This window comes from Coffea eugenioides, chromosome 4 (assembly GCF_003713205.1).
Source record: "Coffea eugenioides isolate CCC68of chromosome 4, Ceug_1.0, whole genome shotgun sequence".
Classification (NCBI taxonomy): domain Eukaryota; kingdom Viridiplantae; phylum Streptophyta; class Magnoliopsida; order Gentianales; family Rubiaceae; genus Coffea; species Coffea eugenioides.
This window is the reverse complement of record NC_040038.1, coordinates 16,953,700-16,969,102: the sequence shown is the minus strand read 5'-3', so window position 1 is coordinate 16,969,102 and position 15,403 is coordinate 16,953,700. Positions and strand designations below refer to the sequence as shown.

Genomic DNA, 15,403 nt, shown 5'->3' with positions numbered 1-15,403 from the left:
AATACGTTATTCTTGTGCTAAATTGGATTTTTCAGATTACCTTATGCTTATTTTTTAGATATTTATAAATGTTCTATAATGTTTATACTCTTTGTAAATTTTTTTGTGTATTGTATATAAATAAATTTCTTCAATTTCATAACATATTAGGAGCGAATTTGATCAATTTTATATACTTTTGGAACTACATTTGTTTTGGATTAAACATTGATGGTCAATTTGGTCAAACCCTTAGAATATGAGGACTAAAAGTGCTTTTTTTTTTTAAGAAAAGAATTTCCAGTAAGATAGTTTGTTGAAATTTTTGTTAGGTTAAAATTTTGGTTTTGTTCACTAATATTTAGCTTGTGTACTAAATTGGCTCCTAATATTTCAACCAAAATAAATGTGGTGGCCAAAGTTTTTCAATTTTAGGTAAACTAAGACAGTTAACTAAAATTCAACGATGCTTGACAATCGAAATCAAATTGTCGATGGCCAATATTTTTGACTTTGCATATTTTGTGTCTAATATTTGGAATATGAATTCTTATAGTCCCATATAGTTAAGGATTGAGTTAAATGTGAATTGGGTTGAAATTGCGTTAAATGTGCACTAGAAATTTAAATGAAATAGCTATTTTCTATAATTATTTGAGATATTCAGAAAAATTATCCATGTACATGAACATATATATAAATATATTAAAATCTTATTATTGGAATATCGGATTTTAAGGGGAAAGAAAGACAATAAAAATGACGGGAAGTTTTTTGAACCCTAAGAGTACTTCATTTTGGTGCTTACTTTTACTAATCATTGTAACCACGAATCCTAATTACAACCATTCAAAACCTACAACCATAACTCGTGCAACAATTTTGTGTAATAATAGATAGAATACACTTATATATTTGATTAGGACTCTTCATTTCTTCCACTAATTTTCCTTTTTATGTTTTATTCTTATATTTTTGTTTGATTGCAACTAATTTAATAAAGAGATATTCTTTAGATTGAAGGACAGGTTGTGGTGATGCGAAGTACTTTAGTATATTTTTATAGGGATTTGAGACATAATTGTCATAATATTTAATTCAGCTCACATTTTACTTCATTTGAAAACCTTTAATATAACTATTTAAAACATAACGGACCATATCAATGAAAATTGTAAATTTTAGGGACAGAAAATGCAAATTAAAATTTTTTTTTTAACTTCCGACAATTCGACTTTGCCCGTTGGCTATTGTAATTTTCTGTTAACTATCTGAAAATTTTTCCAAAACAAAAAACTTTAGGGAGCGCATTAATTTTAGTCCAAAAATTAGATATTGGTTTATCACAGGAACCAAAAGGTGGGGACTAAATTGTAGTACTTCTTCCCTTTTTGTTACTTATTACATAATCTAGTTAAAGTTTTGGTCCCAGAATGTTAGCTTTATTTGCTATGTAGTTAGCGTAATTATATGCATTGTTATGATTATATTATCTAACCTAGGGTCATTTGAGACGAGAAAGTAATCTTTGAAGTGGGGCAATTTGCTGCATGGGTAGACTGAAGAAGGACAAAAATGTCGGTCCCCAAACGTACAACTAGCTGGTTTCCAGTACAAAATGGTCAAAGCAAACCAGCTGGTTGTGTCGAAATTTTCGTACTTACTCCATTAGAAAGGGGATAGAGAATGGACAACTTCACTGCGTAAAACAAATGCCTTTAGGAGTAAAAGCAAGGGCAGCTGTTTCAGATTTGTCTAAGTACTGGCCCCATGCTACTTCGGATATTCCATGTTCTCTTTTTTTTTTTTTGGTAGAAAAAAAATTTAGGTGGATAGACATCAGTGATAATGGAGTATAGGTTGTTTATAGAGATTTTTACATATCACTTATTAATACAATTTTCACATCAATAATAAGATTTGAACATAAGACTTTCTTACAAAGAAATGATTCGTTTTTATCAATTGAGTCAACTTGTATTGACAACATTCTAAATTCATATTCTTATTTCATAAACACAAAAACGAATTGTATTAACCAAAAACAAAGACAAAAAGAGAAAAGAAAAAAAGCAGGAATGAAAACCAAGGAACCAAAAAAAAAAAGAATGGGAAAACCTGAAGAAGTGTCCAAGATATAGATTCTTATCTTTTAGGCTAACAGATTGTTACCTAGCTCTCTTTAAGGATACATCCAGAAAGTGTTTTAGACATATTTTCCCGTTTTGCAATTGAATTTTTGACAATAAATTGTTCTAGCATCTTTAGAAGAATAAAATAGGTGAACAATAAGAGACACTAGTACAGACTTTCATTCAAGAATCAACTCCTGCATTTGCCACTACTTGGATGACTTTGAAACATATAATTTGTGATCATGCCTGCCAACCGAGCAAAATTTTGGTGTAAATGAGAGTGGGAGGCTCGGAGTAGAATAAAATGCATTTATTTGTTTGGCACTTGAATTTTTTGTCAAGTTTGTCTGTTACAAGTTTTTTAAAAACTTTAGCTACAGTAATCATAAAAAACTTTTCAAAAATTTTAAACTATACACTTCAAGATATTCAAAAATTTACACACTTTAAAAATTGTTTAAAAAATTTTTACAGTAAAATTTTAGACAAATATTTAAAAAATTTATTTGTCAAATGGGACCAAAATATGTTGAAGCCAATTCCTCTACATGATTTCATAGAAATCGACATGAGAGAGAGAGAGAGAGAGTACAATCAAACCTCGTAATGCGAAAACATGTCTAGTCTGTTTAGCACTAAAAAACTTTTTAAGTTTTTAACTTTTTCCCCTTCCCTGTCATGATCAGTTGGAACTACTTCTAAGTTTTTTTCAACGGAATTTTATCTAGCAATGTGATGTATATGAAATAAAAAATTAATTAAAAATATTAAAATTTAGTTAAATATATATTTAAAATATAAGTAAAAATATAATATTTACAAAAATATCCGAACTTGTCTCTAAGAGAATTTGGTGTTCGATCTTAGAAAAGTCAGCTATGCTTGAGTTTTATTTTGGGTGACAGCGCAGAGTAAAATTAAATTAAAGCAGGAAATTGGCTTAGTACATTAACTTAGATGAGACAACTTCCCCCAAGTCCTTCATATACAGGCGTCTTAACTAGGAAGGGCAGCTTATATAAAGTGAAAGATGAGACAAAAAAATTTTCTGCCATACTTGAAATCACATTTGCACCTAGATAAATTTGCTTCCCAATAACTATGCCTGATTCCTATGTACTAGATCTAGATACTAATATGAAGCAATGACATACAATTGGAGCAGTGTCATGCCTGTTCAAGAATATCCCGACGAGGTTGACACCTCAAGAATAGGAGGTTTTCGGTTAAAATCTTCATGCCGCATTCTCCGTTTCATAAATTCCACCTTTACTGTTGAAAATAGAATTTTAAAGAAAACCCTTAATTAGACTGAGTGCCAGCTTTAGTCCATCACAAAGGCCACAATATTCAGCAATTAGATCAGAAGTGAGTCCCAGGTTGCAGGCTTGAATGATGCTAAGAAACAAACCCTTTGGAGTTATTATGTGGTACATATTTGCTTCACGTTAACATAGGATTGTTGCTCAAAAAACAAAAAACAAAAAAAAAAAGAAACTTGGATCGTCAACAAGTTATTAGGGCTCATCTGGTTCATGGGGGGATGATGAGTGATACCAAGATTAATTGACTTGAGATACCTTATCGTGAAATATCTCATCCTATATATCTACTACTAATTAATAATACATTTTTAAGTTATTAAGTATTGGATTATTCATGGCATATTCCATAAAATGGTCTAATTATAATTTTATTAAGTACTAATCTGTTTTTAAAGGTATGTATCAAAATACTTAATGAGTTTACAAAACCTTTTTCCTTTTCTTACAGAAGTAAGAAATTGTTTAATTTGACTTTTTACATCTATTGGTTTTTTTTAATAAAACATCATAATTTTATTAAAATCTGTACTAATGGTAGAAGTTACATCATCAAACATACACAGATATCAAAGAACAAATTTGAAAAATGGATACTACAGATTTGAAAAATAAATGAAAATTACATTGTAAAATTCCAATCTTAAAAAATAAAATAAAATAATTATAGTTTCACGTAGATCTATACATGTTTCTAATTGTCAGATCTACTAATTAACTGTTTCAACTTTAGATATTATGGTGAGATCTATCGAATAATCCTAAGCAATTTCAAATTTGATAATCAAAACTTGAAAAATTTCAGATCTAATAAAAGGAAAATGAATAAAACTACTTAAAACTCTTACCAAGAATCCCTAAAAAAAAAATAAAACTCTTATTAGAAAAGTCTAAAGAAGAAGAAAACTCCGTAGGGAGAAGAAACTCTCATTAGGAAACTTTAAGAGAAATTTTATTCACATAAATAAAAAGAAATATTGGAAGGACTTCTGTCACATGGAAAGATCGAAGAAATCTAATCTCTTTCCCATGAGAAAATTGAAAGAAATTTTGGCTAGAGACTTTTTCTAGAGAAAAGGAAAAGAGAATTAGCTTTTCTACTTCAATTGATTTTTAAATAGAATAAATTTTATATATACTGTGACGTATACATCATTACACATTACGATTGAATATATGATACATACATAAAATTTAAATTTAAATTAATTATTATACATTAAATGATGATAATGTATCTATTGTAAGTGTGTAAAGAAGATTAATCCTTTTAAATAACCTATACAAATCCGGATAATCTTGGGGGATGGCACAATAGCCAGACAGTAGTAAAGTAAACAGCTTCCAGCTGGATGCAATTAAATCTATTATCTTGTCGTCAGTCTTCCGGCTTTTACAGCCTTGCCTTGTCCAAACATTAAGTAATTCGTAGTACGGTTCTTTTGACACCTATACTATCTTTAAAGTGTCGAAGGGGACTGCTTGGCTACTTGATGATCATTGGGGACATCCTCTAAGTATTGGTGCAATGGTTTTTGTCGTATCCGGAATGAGAATCTTAATTAGGAGCTGATCCACTAAATTTTCCAGTCATGTCATATCATGGCTTACTTGTTAATGAGTTGACGCGGTACAATTCATTAACATAACAAGTATTTGGGATAATTTTAGAAACCTCCCTCAAGGTTTCTAATAATTTCACTTAGTACCTTTGAGATTTTTAATATTACATATACACCTTTTGGCCCTACAAAATGACCATAATAGCCTTAACATATTAATATTTTTTCATGCAATTAAACAATCCACTCCTAATCTTGTTCATATGAATGCATCACGCAATTAGACATTTAATGAAAACAAAAATAAATTCACTCGTGGAATAACCGATCATTTGTAAAACACAATAATAATATATTAAAAATTAATTTTAGTTTTGCTTGGAAGATTTGGAGATGAATAGAAGAAGATGTAATTGGCTTTAAAAAGGATAGGGCTGGTATTGATACTTTAATATTTGAGGGATAGGATGTTATATTGATGAGGTTATTGAAATTTTTTGAGTTTAATAGTGATTTTTTTTTAAAATTTCGATTGAGGTTTTAGAATTTAGGGATTGATGATGGTAATGGTCATGGTGATAATGGTACTAATTTGAAATGTAGTAATATTAAAAGGTTTAAAATAGTAGAGATGAGGATTGAAAATAAGTTTGAAATTTTGTTCATGTTCCACAGTTTTTGAATAATTTTATAAGAAGGTAAAATGAACTTCATAATTTCATGACGGCATTTTGGGTTATTCATTCAAAATTTTGACCATTAAATAGTTTTTGTTGCTAAAACGGTAAACTCGGGGGTGGTATATGTAATTTTTCAAACCTTAAGGGAATAGGTGAAATTGTTAAAAACCTTAAGGAAGGTTTTTGAAATTATCCCTAAGTATTTTGAATGATAATAATTTATTATAAAATGAACTTGTTTAATATACAATTTTAACCCATCCACTCATGTTATTCAAGAGGCTTCAATTTATTAATATTCATTTTGAACCATTCATCTCTAAGGTATGAAATTCATTGGGTGAGGGATGGATTGAGTGGTTTAGAAGAGTTATTGTAAGTGAGAGGTTTTAGATTCAAGTGCTCCCACTTACAATAAAAAAGGGTATGAAATTCATTCACTTTAGACTTTCAACTTCATTTTTTGACATTTTATATACAACGGATCTTCTTTCCCATTCTTTGCGCCACTTTTTATTTCACATTTTATTATATTGCTATTTCTCTTTCATAAACATTTTATTTTAGTTCTTTTTTGTTTCTTTCAAATCCAATAACCATTAATTTAATAAACAAATAAATACAATAGTTTCAAAAATGCAATATATAATAGAAAATTAAACAATACATCAGAAATTTCATAAAAAAATCTCATTTTTTGTAGGAGTGTCAATTGGATTTTTTGAGTCAGGATTTAGCAAGCCCAAACTTGGCTCACAATTTGTATGAATTTTTGGGCTTTGGGCTTCGGACTCATATTAAAAAGACTCAAATTCAGCTCACACTATTATATGAATTCAGATTCAAATCGGATTTGGTCTAAATTCATAATTAAATATATAAATTTATATAATATATATAGTTAATACAAATTTACATATAAATTATTAACATTTTATTTCATAATATGTACTCCTTCCGTTCCATATATTTAGTCATGTTTGGAGATATGTACTTTTTATGCATAGTACACTCTACCAAAAAGTTTTTCCTTTTGTTCCACTTTTGCCTTAGTCATGTGCTAGTTAAAATAAAAAGTAGAAAAAAATCCCATCACATTTGTCTTTATGCATCATTAATGAAGGGTACAAGGGAAATTTCAGAGTATAAAGTAATTAAAAATGTCAAACATGACAAATATTTTGAGACAGCCAAAAAAAGAAAGTAGACACTTTCAATGGGACGGAGTAAGTACTAGTATTCAAGGCACACACTAATGTGTGTACAACTAATAGAAAAAATATTTGTGAAATATTTTGTGTATATTTATTGAAATCATTTTCAAGAAAATTGGTTTTATATTTTTAAAATACAAATGTAAAAAATTCACCAAAATAAAAGTTATTAAAAGTAGTTATTTGGTAGTTATTCATAGCCATAATTGGTAGTTGCTAATTAAAATTAAGATTTTCTAAAGGGAAATTTGCCAAATTTGTCCCTAACATTTACATAAAAAACTTTTTCAGTTCCTAACATGTAAAATCAGCCAGAATAGTCCCTAACATATAAATTATTATCCATTTTGGTCATAATACTTGTATTTGCTCATTTCTCCGATCGAAAATAACACGCATCTCTCACGTGGGCATATTTTCAAGGGCAAAACTGAAAAACACACTTGTCTTCAGTGTAAATGTGGAATTGAAGCTTCTGTTGTTGTTGTTGTTGCTGCTGCTTATTCTTTCGAACACCTCTGAATACAATGATGCAAACTGTGGCTGTAATTTGAGGGGGAAAGGTGAAAAAGGGGTGTGGTTCGATGTACTTTTGCTTTAGGAGGGAAATCACTTATGTTTTCTAATTTTGCCCTTGAAAATATGTCCACGTGAGAAAAAGCGTGCTATTTTCGGTTGGAAAAATGAGCAAATACGAGTATTATGACCAAAATGGATCATAATTTATATGTTAGGGACTATTCTGGCTGATTTTAAATGTTAAGGACTAAAAAGGTTTTTATGTAAATGTTAGGGACCAATTTGGCAATTTTTCCTTTTCGAAATAAGTTGAAAAATAGAATATGAGAAAATGCATATTACTTGATAAAAAAATTATATTGATAGTGGGTAGTTATCAAAGATAGATAGATTTTTGTTTATACCAAAAGTTTCCTCATCATCAAGGGTAATTTAGGAAGTATATAAAGTGATAGAATTTTGTTTACCCAAAACCCTCTCCTTTCCCTTTATATACAGTACAAATATTTATAAATTATAGATATTATATATATATATATGTTACATATATAATTATACTCATATATGGGTCGGGCTTTAATCGGGTTTGAATCTAGTATACCCCAAACTTGACTCACAATTAGTTCGACTCTAATATTTAGGCCCAAGTTGTACTCGGTCCAATTAAAGTTTGAGTTCAGTGAGCTTCTTTCGAGTCGAACAAGCCGAATTCGGTTGGCCCAACTCTATTGGTAGTCCTAATTTTTTGTGCATTTTAATTTTTTGAGTTTGTTAAATTTTGTGTACTACTCAGTTAAGTTATTGGATCTTAAGAAAACAAAAAAAGAACAAAAAAATGATATTTATGAAGGAAAAATAACAATATAATAAAAAGTGGAATAAAGAGTGTCACAGAAAATGAGATAGAAGATCCGTTGCACATTTTATCCCTTTAAAGTATGAAATCCATCGCACAGAATTATCAAAACTAAAGAATAGGAGACAAGTGAGGCTCAAAGTTTAAGAATTAAAATGAGATAGATTTCATACTTTAGAGTGTAAAGTATTCAAAAGTAAAGTTTAAAAACTAAAGTGAGATAAATTTCATATTATAAAGGGTAAAGCGACGAAACATGAAGTTTAAAAATTAAAGTAAAAGTGTGCCAATGATTTAATGGTCCAAATTAAAATTTAGTAGTCGTTTCATTTTCTTCGTGGATATTATTACAATCTTTCTTTGTGAGTTTATTTTACATTGCTTAGGAAAAAAAATGACAGGTCCCAGGTTCGAGATGGATTGTACTAAAGTTTTAAGTCGGATTGATATAGAGCAGCAAGATAGATTGCTCAAGGGCCATGTAGTAAAAATATACTGTAGTGATTTAATGTATATGAGATAAAGTGGTGATTAAAAAATATATTCATTGAAAGCGTAAAAATTTTTTTGTGGAAAACCACAATCCAAACAAGGCATACTCACGATTAAGGTTGGACACTCATGGTTATTGGATAACTGCATCATTTTTTTCTTTTATTAGGGTTAGGTAACTGCTCAAAGGCACCACAAGTTTAGCTTGCATGGTTCGGGTATTTTGATGTCTATTTACAGCGAATTTCTATGTGATCGTGAATAAAACAAAGGGTAAATTACCTTTTATTCCCCTATAGTTTGGTGCTTTATCACATAACCCCTTATAGTTTAAAAATCTATATATAATCTCCTTATAGTTTGGATTAAAGTATAACCATTAGTTTTTTTTTCGTTAAAATTAACGATCAATAATAAAAAGTTAAAATCAAACTAATAAAATTGACAAATTTAATCTTCACTATTTTTTTTCTTTTTTTCTTTTTTCCTTTTTTTTTTGGGAAGAGAAGAGATGATTTTGAAAACCTATACTTTGGCCTACAAAATCCTAATTTTCTCCAAATACAAAAGAAATGGAAAATAAATAAATATAAATAAATAAGAAACAAAAAAGATGAAAAGTTGGATCCATGACCATATGCAAAAATTGGAGTTTAAATTCAAATTTTGCATAGTTGTCATTCATTAAAATACTGACAGTATATACACTGTCAGTGTAGGAAAGATTAATCCAAAAAACTAGTGGTGATATTTTAACACAAATCATGAGGGGGTTATATATAGATTTTTGAAACATAACGGGCTTATATGATAAAATATTAAATTAAAGGGATAAAAGGTAATTTACACTAAAACAAAATAATGTATGGATCTCATATACATTGTGACTTTAAAACTTACCAACAGCTCTTAGTCACAAAAGAATTCCAAAATATATCGAGAGGTGAACTGTCCTATCTTCTTATTCCTATATTGTAGATATTTCTATTCATTTTAAATCAAGAATATTTAAAATCTCAAGCGATACAAGTAATAATTGATGGAGTTTTATACATGTCTATAGCTTTGACATTATATGTAATGCTAATAGAGTCTCAAAAATAAAAAAACAATTAAAGAAATGCTACTTTACTCAAAGTAACTTGATGTGCATTTTATGAGTGGAGTGCGAAGCAAAAGAATTTTTTTGGACAACAGATAGTACAACTATATACAATTTTGATAATTGTTCCGTCTTATTTACTGTGTCACTCGTACTTTGGGAACGATTTTTAGAACCTATTTTGATATTTTGACATGCTTAAATCTTCCCAATTAAAACAGAATGAGACAAAAAAATGTTGCATTTATTTAATATTTAGTGAAAATAGAATTGAAATGCATGATACGTGGTTAATCTTTTTCAAATATTAATTATTGTAAAAGATTTATTTAAACTTTTCAGTTTAACTAAATATATGAGGCAAAAAGGAATATATGATTGTATATAACTGTTTGATCGTTAACTTGTAATGCCTCAAATCAACGACAAAGGTAAATTCTTAGTTAAAAAAGATAGAGATCACTTCTTTATAAAAAGGTTGTAATCGAGTCCTATTATTAGTTCGGGGGCCATGCCGTTAAATAATCTGTAAATATTTCGTAAACAATTTATGATTTCGAGATATAATCTGACCAGTGAAAGTAACCAGAACTAAAACCACCAAACTTATTTCTCTTTCTTACCAAAAAAAAAAGAAAATTTTGGGAACCCAAGAAAAAAAAAAATGCTACTCCTACAATCCTCTTTATATAGACCATATCCAGCTTAAAAATATACTTACTAATAAGCCTCAGGTACCTTTCCAGTGAATTGAAGCCTTACGCTGGAGTCTTGAAGTACTACTCATGGGACTACGTGCATTCCATCTAGTTTTGTTTCTGCTTTTCTGCGTCGCTCAGGTAAAATTGAAAAGCTCTACCATATTATGCTATACCTCAGAAATGGTTTCTGCGTAAATTCCTGGCTTCTGCTATGGTATTTATACAGTGCCCTTGATGCAGGTTTCATCAGATCTTCATTCCACTGTCAATGAAGAAGAACCAGCACATATTAGCCAGGCATTTCATGTAAATTTAGCTCTAGACTTTTGCTTATTTTCCTTCACTTTTAGCTGTCTGTTTTGTCTTCATCTTTGTGGCTGATTTTTGGGTCTTGATCAGAATTTCAAATAGTTAAGTGGCAAGATTTGCTGAGGGTTTTTAGTAAAGATTTCAGCGTTTTTCATTTCTTTATTCTGGTTCCAGGTGTTTGCCAGAGGTGCAGAGAGAAGACTGGTGCAAGGCATAGGTTAGCCTTGAGGAGTTCCATAGCTTGTTTCAGTTCCTTCTCTTTTTGAACTTTAACAGCTAAATCTTTTTTTTTTTTTTAGTTTTAAAATAGCATCCACCCGAACTACATTTCACTTTTTCATTGTTTTAAGTTTAGGGTGGTACAAAAAAGTTTTTTTCTGATCATATTGTTCTCTGAACAAAAGTATGCTAATAATTAAAAATTCATCTTTCTTGAAGGACAAAATAGACAATATAAAAGGAAATACTTCTCGATATCTGCATTTTTTTTGTCTTTTTATTCTGTTATCTCCTATTTGTGCAATTGTCAAAAACATTAATTAGGTTTCCGTAAATTAGGCTTATTTCATGTTTAAAGTAATTTTCTTTCCAAAGTTCTGCTTGTAAAATTTTGGATCAGAGAGTTTCCAAAATCCAAACTAGAAAATTAGATGACTTAGAAGGAAAAATGCGAATATTCACAAAGAGAGAGAGATTTTGATCTTAAAAATAAAAGCTCACATTTTGTGGTAGACAAGTGAACACTATTTTATGGTAATTAGAAAAGGTTAACAATTCAAAAATTTAGTTAAAGAACTACCCTCAACAAGTCCCCTAGCTACTTAGGACTCAAATCCTTAAAAAATATACTCTATTCTTCATTGTAGATTTACAGCGAATGCAAGAAAAGAGTTACTCAAGCTCATTTGGATTGTTATTTTCTGTCGTTTATATAGAAAAATGTACTATAACGATTTGATGTGATTGAGTTAAATAGATAATTAAAAAATGTGTTAACAGAAAACATAAATATTTTTTTTGGGAAAAATCTCAATCCAAATAAGGCATAATTTGGTTCATTTAGATTATTTTGGACTGGCTTATACATAAATTAGTTGTCACTTGTTAAAAACAATTGATCTAAGTTGTTATAAGCCACTTAATACTGCAACTAGATCTACTAATTTATAAATGTATATCTTTGGGATGATTGCAGCCCTGAGGCTTTCAAAATATCTCAACATTGGGCAACATCTTCCTCCAGCTCCAGCTCCAGCTCCAGCTCCCCATTATGCTCACCTGGACTGTGGTGGATTGTGCAGCCATAGATGCAGCTTGCACTCTAGGCCAAATGTGTGCCTCAGGGCATGTGGGACTTGTTGTGTTAGGTGCAAATGTGTGCCACCAGGGACCTTTGGCAACAGGGAGCTGTGTGGAAAGTGTTACACTGACATGACTACCCACGGCAACAAGACCAAATGCCCCTAGCTACCCCAACTATGGCCATTTGCCTGTGACTGCTTGTCGTAATTGAAAGCTAAATGGTGTTGAATAGTAATAGTTGTGATGTTTTTCTACTGTGAAATTCTTGTTAAATATAAGCCAAAAGAGGGCAATGTCATGTTTTAGTGTTTAAAGCGTATGTATATACATATATGTGAGTGCATATGCTGTTGTGTATTTGGAAGAGGTACTGCTATTTCCTTGTTTTGGTTGAAATGAAGAGTGTGCCTTGATGGTTTGTTTTCGGCCTGTTTTAGAATGACAAAGTCTATTGAAAACACCATCTATACTAATTTACTAAAAGTATTCTAAAGTACAAAAGTTCGTAAAAACACCCAAAATTTTGCCAAGACACCCAAATACATACACACCTTTTCCTCTTTCAACCGCGACCCTCTCCATATTCCCACTTCTACCATTACCTTCCAGCACCCTTCCACTCATCCCTTGTCACCTCTCCTCCCTTCTCCCTCCTCCTTTTCCTTGTCTTTCCTCATATGGGTATGCAGGCTTATGTGTAATTGAAGAGAATTAATGGCACTTATTCACCTATTCTTGGATTTGACATTGTTAACACAGTCCATCATGCAACTGTGTCTTGGGATAAAATTCCTAGGACTAAGGAGAATTGGAGGATGTTAGTGAAGTGGGGGGATCCCTACCAGAATTTTGACATAGCATGTATTTGTAGAGTTTCAGGAATGTATTGTACGAAGGAGTGTAACCTGATTTCTTGATATTAATAAAATTTACCATTTGTGTAAAAAAAATTTTAAAAATTTTTGGATTTGGCTTTTACATACTTTATCTCTCACGATTTTTGTATACCTGTTGGCATTATTCATGGAATGGTTACACCCTCTACTTGCTATTGCAAAGTTGCCTAAGTCATTAATAAATATACTTTCGTATTTGATTTTGAAAAAAAAAAAAAAAAACAGGGGCAGAAAGCTAGACAGTTTTATGATTGGCTTCACTATTATGGACCGATAAGACTAATCCTACTAATTTTATTTTTTAGCAGAATATTAATTTGAACAACAAGTGAGAAATATATAACTGAAATCATACCATCCTCATCCAAACAAAAAAAAAAAGAAAAAGAAAAAGAAAAAATCTAGCCATCCACACAATTATAACTATTTTGCAGTGGTAATTCCATACCCAATACAATATAACTTTCAATCTTCAGATCATTAGTGCCAATTCTATGAACAATGAAAAAAAGAAATTATCAACCTTCATTCTATAGATCATATAATATGGGAAATGAGGTTCTTTGCAGAAGCAAGCCAAAACTCCTTGCAGCAGCCTATCTGTCAAATCTTGTGAAAGCCAATCTCAAACTCCAGCTTTCTGAGCGCATGTTGAGAACCTAAGAAAAGGCCAATCTCGAAAAAAGGGTGTTCACAAACTTTGTATGATAATTTTTTAGAAACCAAATTAACTGAGTACCAGAGCAGTAAAACGTGTTGTAGCAGATATCAGAGCATCTACTATTTGTTCACAGCATCAAGAAATTAAAGAACTACTTATATATCATGTTCAAGTATTACTGATTTCCTTCTTATGTTTGATTCATTGCTTTGAAGAAGTTAAATTTCATATATGTTACATAAGAAAATCTGGTTGAAGGTTTCATAATAGTAAGCCACATAAGGAAGGATATTGCCTTCGAAAAAAAGTGCAAGAACTACACTAACAACTTGGGAAAAGAACAGAAATCTTACCAGAACTTGGTTATAGTGCTTAAACTAACATCCAATGATCTCATCTTTGTTTTTTAGCCTGCCTTGCAGCTGGTGCCTCTCGAATCCATTATTAGCAGGTGGTGAAATCAGACTTTCAACATAAACACAGGCATCAAATGTCCTAAACAGGACATCCCTGAAGAAATTATCCTTAACATTGTAAAATGCCAAATTCGATCCACAGATCACTAAAACTTCATTGTCTTCTAATAAACAGGCAAGTTTGGAAACCATATGCCTCGGGGATCTATTACGTGGGATGCAGAACTTCTTACTCCAAGACTCTCTGATTCCGTAATCCTTCATAACCCATACTTCCTGTGTTCATGAAGTTGTTGACGAAGCAAGAAAAGGCTTCCTTGAAAAACATCCAATATTGCATTACAAAACACATCATAATCCAGTTTGTCCACCACCCAATATGTCTCTGTGATTTTATTTTCTTCATGGTAAGACCAATGGAGCTTCCCTCTTAGAAATTTACTAGAGTTCTCCATTGGAAGACAACTACCTGGAAATTCTCCAATGCTCTTCCAAGTTTCGATTTTGGTGTTATAAACCATAACCTGAGTCTCAATTGGGTCACATTCTTTCTTGTGGATGCTTACAAGAGCGACTACTTTTAACACATCATCTAGATTAATTCCCAAATCTGTCAATTTCTTGCATTTTCTTCTTGATGGATTACAGAAAAATAAATTTCTTTTCCCAAGTGAAATGCAAACCAATCCATCACAATACCCCAATATGGCTTTGTTGATAAACTGTTTATGATGGTGTTCCAAGAGGGGGCAATCGATGCTACTTAGTACTGCATCCGTAGCATCTTCATTACACAATAAGGACTTGATACGACAATGTTTAAGATGCTCTTTCGAATCAAACCACTTTGATACCAGCAATCGTTGGTTGTCTGTTGAACTACTTCTGTCGAGGTGGATTCTCATGAATGCAGGGCTGGAGATTAAGGAAAGCCATGATTTGTAAACGCATTGGAGCTTCAAGATGGACTTCACTGGTAGTCTTGCTAGAATAACTTGGATAACTTCAGCTGGAATTTTGGGGAGTATAATTAGGGATGGCAACGGGGTGGGCATCCGCGGGCACCCACCCCGCGGGGGGTCATTGGGGCGGGGGCGGGGGAGTACCCGCCCTGCCACCCGTTTGAAAATATATATATATATATATATATATATATGTACATAATTATATATATATAATGATATTATCAATTATACTACTAATTATATATGTCTATTAATACAAATTATTAATTATTTATACTAAATTTATTAATAC

The 15,403-nt window shown here is 31.0% G+C and overlaps 2 protein-coding genes across 2 annotated transcripts; one reads left to right on the top strand and one right to left on the bottom strand.

Moving 5' to 3' along the window:
• The first annotated feature begins 10,530 nt into the window (after positions 1-10,530).
• Positions 10,531-12,597, top strand: LOC113768546 (gibberellin-regulated protein 14-like). The gene is made up of 4 exons (XM_027312949.1): positions 10,531-10,700; positions 10,803-10,868; positions 11,046-11,088; positions 12,067-12,597. The coding sequence occupies exons 1-4, from the start codon at positions 10,647-10,649 to the stop codon at positions 12,336-12,338; spliced, it is 435 nt and encodes a 144-aa protein (XP_027168750.1). The 5' UTR covers positions 10,531-10,646; the 3' UTR covers positions 12,339-12,597.
• A 1,510-nt stretch (positions 12,598-14,107) lies between these two features.
• LOC113769146 lies at positions 14,108-15,201 on the bottom strand. The gene is made up of 2 exons (XM_027313620.1): positions 14,830-15,201; positions 14,108-14,422 (listed from the first exon to the last, which is right to left on the bottom strand). Exons 1-2 carry the CDS (start codon positions 15,199-15,201, stop codon positions 14,108-14,110), a joined length of 687 nt encoding a protein of 228 aa, XP_027169421.1.
• Positions 15,202-15,403: the final 202 nt, after the last annotated feature.

Excerpts from the sequence above, each read along its gene's own strand:
- LOC113768546 (XM_027312949.1), top strand. The coding sequence starts at position 10,647 with ATGGGACTACGTGCATTCCATCTAGTTTTGTTTCTGCTTTTCTGCGTC. Across the intron at positions 10,869-11,045 it reads ATATTAGCCAGGCATTTCAT|GTGTTTGCCAGAGGTGCAGA; the intron begins GTAAATTTAGCT and ends TTCTGGTTCCAG. Across the intron at positions 11,089-12,066 it reads AAGACTGGTGCAAGGCATAG|CCCTGAGGCTTTCAAAATAT; the intron begins GTTAGCCTTGAG and ends GGATGATTGCAG.
- LOC113769146 (XM_027313620.1), bottom strand. The coding sequence starts at position 15,201 with ATGCCCACCCCGTTGCCATCCCTAATTATACTCCCCAAAATTCCAGCT. Across the intron at positions 14,423-14,829 it reads TGGGGTATTGTGATGGATTG|GAAGTATGGGTTATGAAGGA; the intron begins GTTTGCATTTCA and ends TCATGAACACAG.